At 35.8% G+C, this 7616-nt stretch overlaps 1 protein-coding gene and 1 long non-coding RNA gene across 2 annotated transcripts; both read left to right on the top strand.

Moving 5' to 3' along the window:
- The first annotated feature begins 992 nt into the window (after positions 1-992).
- Positions 993-3972, top strand: LOC119569602. The gene is made up of 9 exons (XM_037917681.1): positions 993-1042; positions 1380-1416; positions 1560-1643; positions 2000-2120; positions 2236-2392; positions 2698-2963; positions 3096-3226; positions 3583-3695; positions 3924-3972. Exons 1-9 carry the CDS (start codon positions 993-995, stop codon positions 3970-3972), a joined length of 1008 nt encoding a protein of 335 aa, XP_037773609.1.
- A 526-nt stretch (positions 3973-4498) lies between these two features.
- Positions 4499-5808, top strand: LOC119569600. Its single transcript, XR_005228292.1, has 4 exons — positions 4499-4579; positions 4688-4785; positions 5084-5191; positions 5777-5808. It is a non-coding gene; the product is annotated as an uncharacterized LOC119569600 (long non-coding RNA).
- The last annotated feature ends 1808 nt before the right edge of the window (positions 5809-7616 follow it).

The raw sequence follows: 7616 nt of genomic DNA on the forward strand, positions 1-7616 counted from the left end.
AAAAAATGTTTAAAGCTTCCTTGTTTTTATCAAGCTTTATCTTCAACTTTCTCCTTTGTTTGTCCTTTCTTACAAGTTATCAATATACTATTCTCATGTTGTAATCGTATTTCCATGGTTATTACATTTGACAAAAAGAATATTTTTTTCCATGAAAGGATATAGATTCCTTTAAATGTATTTCTTTGTTTTACAGGAGGAAAATCGTTTACTGCAAGAGGATATTTAGGCAGGGTATATACTGTCAATTCTACTTCATCCAACCCTACAGAGCTGGCACCCTGTGCACAGCTACTTGGCAATCATGCTAAGGTGTTCTGCTGATGCACAGGTTAATTTTGATTCTCTCTCTAGTTAGACTTTTCATTTTGGTATCAGAATGTATGACATGTGATACCAAAATGATTTTCATTTTGATCAGTGTATGACATTGATACAAAATGCTTTTCATTTTGGTATCAGAATGTATGACATTTCCTGTAGTGTTTTTGTGAACAGAGTCCACTTGATAAGCAGCTGAACATATATAGCAATTATTTTAATATTCCAGAGCACTGGATGAAGTGGAAAGAATATATGAAGAAGGAGAAAGGTCCCGTCGAGAAGAGCTCAAACACACGCACCCAATTTTTTCTCGAATTGACCCTTGGCTTTCGGATCAGTTGAGAGCCACACATGATGCCCTCACAGAACAGCACAAGTGGCGACCACATGAACATGCCCTGGCACTGTGTAGGGAAAATGATCTCCAGCAGCATGCTTATTTCCTGCAGAGGGATTTGGCATTTTGAAGAGGTACATCCTGTTTGCAATGAATTAATACTTTTAATCTATATGACTGAAATAGTCAAATTACTCTCATTATTTTCCTGTAGCTTGTATAATTATATAGAGATCACTAGTATAATAGAAAACTGCTTTTCTTATCCTAATGAGCAATATTTTACAGCGGGAACCAGTATTGTTGAATGAGCTGAAGAATTGAAGTTGCAATGAGAGTGTTCCGTGGCGAGCTCAATTTGGTTTCCAAGCAACTACATCAGTAGAAGTTTTCAAGAGAGAGTGAAATAATCCAACTCTGGCCTCATCGCCCACGCTACATCCATTACGACCCTCGGACAGACCCAAATCATCCTGTTTACTTACTAGAAAACAGGTACTGCAGTATAGAAGCATTAGTTTGTAATTAATACTGAGTACTAGTATTTTGAAAATTCTGCTATTCGGATTAACTTCATTTAAGTTCAGTATTGACTTTCTTTGTTTCCTATAAATATCAAACTTTTGATTTCTTATGTGATTGAAGACAAAAGTTTGTCAAGACAGGATACACCTGTTTTATGATTCCATTAATTCATTTTTTTCTTTTCTTTCCACAGCTTGATTAGACACATCAACCGGTGCCTTCTGCATGGTGTATTTATGTTTCATAGCTTGGCTGGACATGCAATGCTCTTTTTCTTTGGGGATTGCTGTTACGCTATTTTTTATTTTGTATTGTAACATCCTTTTTGATGAAAATTGTTTTGTCATGATTTTAATTTTAATGTATTTTTCAGGTTTGGCTACCATTGTGTTCACCAGTCAGTCTTAGAGCACTTCAGTGTCAAGATCCTTTTATGTCCGACTTTGAGTTATCACAGGTACATATAACTCGGAAGATTAGCTGTGGTTGATGATGGAGGAATATGTTGTTGCCTCTTCACCTTGATATTTGTTATTCCAGTATAATCATGATAGATAGAATTTACTCAAGTAGACCTTATGAGATTTTGGATTGCATTTGTAGAAAAACATCAGGATGTAAGCTTCTTTGCAAAAGTAAGGAATATTTATACTCAAGATAAGAATGAGATGATAAGGTTCATAGAAAGTATTTTTGAAAATTAGATGAATTGTGATTTCAGAAATAAGAATATCTAAGGAAAAAAGTTCAGCAGATATGAAAGAGAGACATCAAGCTAATTTTTTAATGTACTCCTAAATATCCTGCTTATAGGTAAATGGCACAGTCTGTCCTAGCAAAGCCTCACTCACACCAACTCTAGTCTCAAGACTAAGGATGCTGTGGAGGCACATATCCAAATCCCGCACACATTTTGAAACAACACCAGACACAGGTGAGGACAGCAGGTCTGTTTTCTGTTTGTCTTATGGAATGCTCCCAAAAATATTTTTTGTCACTACAGAGATGTTAGAAGAATAAGTGAAATTAACCTAATCTTTTATTGACAGGCTTCATTGGTAAAGGAGTTACAAGACATATGAATCGTGCTTGGAACTATGTCATGAAGGGCATTGTTGGCACATTACTTCTCACAACTGTTTTCCCTCTCACTTGTCTTCTTGTATCTATGGGATCAATGGCAATTGCTATTGCTGCACCCTTCTGGTAAGTCCGAGATTCTTTGTGATTTATGTGAGCAATTTTTATTTAGGTAATGCTGAACTTTTGTTCATTTACTGCTAATGTCTACATAAATAGATAGTTTTTGTATGAAATTTGATATAAAACTTCATATGCACTATTTAAGAGAGAGAGAGGAAGAGAGAGAGAAGAGAGAGAGAGAGAGAGAGGAGAGAGAGAGAGAGAGAGAGAGAGAGAGAGAGAGAGATTGATTGATTGATTGATTGATTGATTGATTGATTGATTGCTTTTATAATTATATATTATATAATTGTATATATACTTTTCAGGGTACCTGCATGTGTTCTCCTTACTCACATTGTGTGCATAATCATATATGACTTGGACTCACCCACGGGTATGAGGAAGTGGAGTCCAGTTATACAAGCAGTTGGACTTCATGTCATCATTCTGGGCATCTTGCAACCAGTACTAGCATTCTTCACTGCAACAGTTGTTTGTCCAGTATTTGCTGCCATCGTTCTGCTATGTAAGAATTTTTGTCTTGAATACATTCCATTGACTTGTATGAAAAACAAGAAAAAAGTGTATGAAAGTAAAACAGAATCATATTTGTACAGATCAGTCTTACAAATAAGTATGCACTTAAGGAGTAGTGTTCACATTATACAAAAAAATTACATATTTTAAAATTTCTTGCATTTCTGACAGATGGATTGATCCGTAGAGGATTACGACACTTTGGGATACAGTATGTTTCATTCAGTTATCAAGAAAAGGGGCAGAATCCCAGCTTCTGATAGTTTCCTGGTCAAACGCATTGCTGGACCTGGGCTTCACAACAACTTCTTCTATCAGGTTGGTTTACAGTTTGCTTGCACTGTGTTGTAAAGTTTGTGTGGATTTCATTTAATTTGTATGGTATATTTAATGTTCCAAGTCTTATTACTTATTGAAGCATATAAAAATGCAGTAGTCTGGAAGATGCCACATTTATGCTGTTGGCAGAATTTGTTATCTTGTTGTTGTTTGCTTGCTTAATGGCCTGATGCAGTAAGTCTCAAGTAGGGTATTCAGGTTATCAGAATAGTGTACTGGTAATAGAAATAACATGAAATACTTCGTTATTATTATTAGTAGTATTAGTATTGTTTGGGTAACTGATCAGTTATTTTTGAGTATTTATTTATTTTTTTACATTTTTTTTTTTCCAGATAAGCTGTGAACAAGCACTGGCAGCATTTGAAGCTAGACTAGAAATGGATGAGTTAGCTGTCTACCAAAGAGAAACTGAAACAATTATATATAAACCCCTTGTTGAATACACGTGAGTATGAGAGCGTAAAGCTTGTCAAAGGTACTGTTATGCATAATGTGGTCATCAACTTTGTTGAGGGTGACCATGATAATGATTTCAACAAAAATACATTAATGATGAAAAGGCTCTTGAAAAAAGAAATGACGGCAGTATTGATAAATGATATTAACGGCTGCAATAGAAATAATGGTAAAGGCAAAGATGGAGATGATTATAATACTTCTATCTGACTTACAGGGATTATGTTCAGCGATTTTTTTGGCCCCTTCAGTGGAGTCATTGGTAAAACTGGCAATTACGAACGGTAGAGAAAAAAGTAAGAGATCTAAGCTTCACTTGCAGGAAAGATTGACAGGGGGAACGAACTTAACACTTGGGTTGCCTCTGAATGTTAGGTAATAGTGAAGTTGTTTTTCTGAAATTTTAACAATTTTGTTTTCATATATTTTCTTTCCGGCTGGTTATTTTTTACTCCCTACCTCTTCTATCCCCTATTATTTTTCTTTCTGGTATTCTGTTGTGTAAGGGTTTCACATGAACCATTTACTTCAATATATGAAACCAAAGAACAGACTCCCCTTTCAGATCAAAGGTGAAGCTCACAACTCGCGACCTGAAGTTGGCTTTGAAACAGGCGACAATACTGATTGAAGACTTCTACCCCTCGCATGTCCTTAATCGCATTGTGTACCAACTGGGAGCAGAATCTACTGAAGTGACATGGGAGCTGTGTTGAGCCAGCTGGATGCTATCCATGGTAGGAATGCATCTGGTCCAAGAATGTAGGAATTCTAGAAAGGAGTATTAATAAGTCGGATCGAGGAAGAGTGGACTACATGAATCAAAGTTTGCCACAGTTGAAGAGTGGTGGGATAGCAAAGGACTAGCTGTGGGTGAGTTATGTTGTAGTCCTGTGTTTCATGCATTTATTGTTTATCCTGTTAATAACTACCTGAGCATATGTGTTATATTAAGTTAATCCTGATTTTATTTTTTACCAGGTGACTATGCTGGGTTAGCATCATTGATATTCACAGAGATATTTAGTTCTGATTTCCTCACGCCCATGGAGGAAACTGATACTAGCTTTCAGATGGAGGTATGTCTAATTTGTTTTGTGTGTTTTATTAGTGAAGTGAAATGAAGTAGGGCATGGTGTTTTGTTGTAGATAATTTATTTGCGAGATCTTATGAAGAGAGATGAATCTTGTCTTTATCATATTTGCTGTTATCTTTCTTATTTGATTCCATTTCAAAGTTGATGTTATTTCTATAGTGTTTATCCTGTTTATAGTTGAAATGAGGATTTGTTTCATTTTTATAATTTCTACTATCTTGAAATTTTAGATGACTGACATTTGATTGAATGTATATTTGAATATGAGTTGTCCCTTCAGGTCCATGGGGTAAGCTTGGCGAGATATACAGAGATGATGCGCTGTATGCCAGATAGACCTGACCTTGATGAGAAGTTGACTGTTCACACACCAAGAGGAAATATACAGGTAAGTAGTTGATTGTAGTTACAATTGTATAGTTAAAGGACACTTAGTCTTCCATGATTATGATAAATGACTTTGACCTGATGCCAACTGCTGGTTGGTCTTTTGGATGAGTTTCATATTATGCTTTGGCTGTTTGGTTAGCCCAGACTCTGGACTTGGGTGCATTGTGCCCACTCCTTGCCTTTCACTGCCAAAAGTAAGAAGTAATGCAATGTTTTAGTTAACATCTGCTAGTTTATATGTTTTAGTTAACATCTGCTAGTGTATATCTTGCCAATATGACATGTGGGTGACACTGAAGTTACTTTGAAAAATAAACTCCCTCTGTGGTGCAGCTGAAGTTGACTAGGACTACATTCCATCTGCAGTGAAAGGGTTTGGATTTCTGGCCAGATTATGTTTAAACTTAGTAAAATAATCTTATATTGTGCATAAAGTAATAATCCTTAGTCTCATAATATTTTAGAATATTTTTTTAAATGATACATTTGTCTCCTTAAATCTATTCAGTTTATTTTAGGAGTACGGACAATTTTTTCCCCCTTTCCCTAATAATCAAGTCATCTGTTGGAATCTATTCTCCAGGTTCATGCTCCTTACCTAGATTTAGCAGCTTTTCACTCCACTTGTTCCGCCACGGAGTCCCCCCCCCAACGCATCGCACGTGGAAAACAATCTTGGGGCACACTCTCCTTCGCCTTAATCTTGGACGCAGGAGGGGGTAAGATTTTGTAAGCTTAGCTAGATCTGATTTAACCCCCCTTAGGGCACTTTTGTCTTTGTTTATTTTTGAATTCACTCCCTCCCCCTTTAAAGCACTTGCTTTTCACAATTTTTTAAAAAAGTATGTGTTGTGAAAGACCAGATGAGTTTTATTGAGAAAAATGATTGTATGAATAAGTATTTTTTAATAATAATTTCCCCCTTCCCAGTCCCATACACTTGGGGTCCTCAATTAATATATAAACCACTTTGCTGAAGCAATATCTATTAATACAGTGACATGAATAATGTACATATGATTATCTCCCATTAAAAAGGCATGTAAGACAATTGACTTTAAAGTGACCCTTGCAAATTAATTAAACATACATTGTCCCTCGGGCATAAATGACTTTGGACCTTTGAAAGTTATGAGTTTATCCTTAGGGGTTAATTTTAGTGTTGTCCTTTTCTTCCTCTCTTCTCTTTTTTTTTTCTTTTTTTTTCCCCTGTGCATTTCACATCATTTTGCCTTTTCCCCTTCCCCTTCTCATCACTTTCTCCCTTTCCCCTCTCTTTCCCTTTTTCTCCTTTCCCTTTCCCTTTTCCCCTTTTCTCTTCCCTTTTTCCCTTTCCCTTTCCCTTTTCCCTTTCCCTTTCCCTTTCCCTTTTCCCTTTCCCTTTCCTTCCTTTCCCTTCCCTTTCCCTTTTTTTCCCTTTTCCCTTTTTCCCTCCCCTTTCCCTCTTCCCTCTCCCTTTCTTTTCCTTTTCCCTTTTCCCTTTCCTTCCTCGACCCATTCAATTTCTTGCTTTTTCATCCTCACTCTCCATGGCCCTCCCTTTCCTATACAGAGATGTGTTGCTGTATTGTTGTCAGCAGTGTGTATGTCAGGTTTGCAAGGTTTTATTTTGAATTCCATTTAGTTGTTTTCTTATGTTGTATAATGTGTTATATGTGCACGTTTGATCAAACAGGAGCATGCATATTAGTTGTTGGTTTTAGTGATATTTTTGGGTGACTTCCTTGTTTTTTTCTCGAATTGATGAATTTTTTTTTTTTCTTGAATATTTTTTTATTACTGTATTGTAATTGGATATGTAGATAGTTGCTATTCATATAGCTAATTAGTTTTTTGTATGATGTTCTTTTTTGATGTGTAGTATTACATTTTAAATCCTTCTTTGTATCACTGGTCATGCATGCTTCTTTGTACCTGCATTTGTGTATTTGCAAAATTCATATAGTGTCTACAAAAATTTTTTCGATACATTTGAAAATATATATACTTGAAGTACTGGAAGATTATCTTTTAAATGATAGGCAAAGGGAAAAACACAGAACCGTGCTAATTTCCATTCCTCAAAAGTTTTGACAGTGAGTGGCTTGCAGAGTTCCTGAGAAGCTCCTGATCCCTCCTCCTATTCCCCATCCGCACACATTGCTGTCATAATCCACAACAGAGAAGCATCTGAACCCATTTTTTCTTGATGCTCACTTACTCTGCAGGTTTGTTTTTTTTTTGTTTATATTTTTTTCACTTATATTTGGGAGCTTTAGAGTGTGTAGAATGAAATGGTGATATTTTTCATAACTGATAATTGTTGTAATTTTATTTGGTGAATAGTTACCGAGAGAGGCTTACATTAGGGTGTCTTTTTAAGAAGGAAGGCAGTGAAGTAACCACATCATGAAAAACAATATGTTATGGTAGAAATGTAATTT

This window comes from Penaeus monodon, unplaced genomic scaffold, assembly GCF_015228065.2.
Source record: "Penaeus monodon isolate SGIC_2016 unplaced genomic scaffold, NSTDA_Pmon_1 PmonScaffold_1697, whole genome shotgun sequence".
Lineage (NCBI taxonomy): Eukaryota > Metazoa > Arthropoda > Malacostraca > Decapoda > Penaeidae > Penaeus > Penaeus monodon.

Coding starts and splice junctions, on each gene's coding strand:
- LOC119569602 (XM_037917681.1), top strand. CDS start 993: ATGAGAGTGTTCCGTGGCGAGCTCAATTTGGTTTCCAAGCAACTACAT. Junction 1,644..1,999: donor CCGACTTTGAGTTATCACAG/GTACATATAACT, acceptor TCCTGCTTATAG/GTAAATGGCACAGTCTGTCC. Junction 3,227..3,582: donor ACAACAACTTCTTCTATCAG/GTTGGTTTACAG, acceptor TTTTTTTTCCAG/ATAAGCTGTGAACAAGCACT.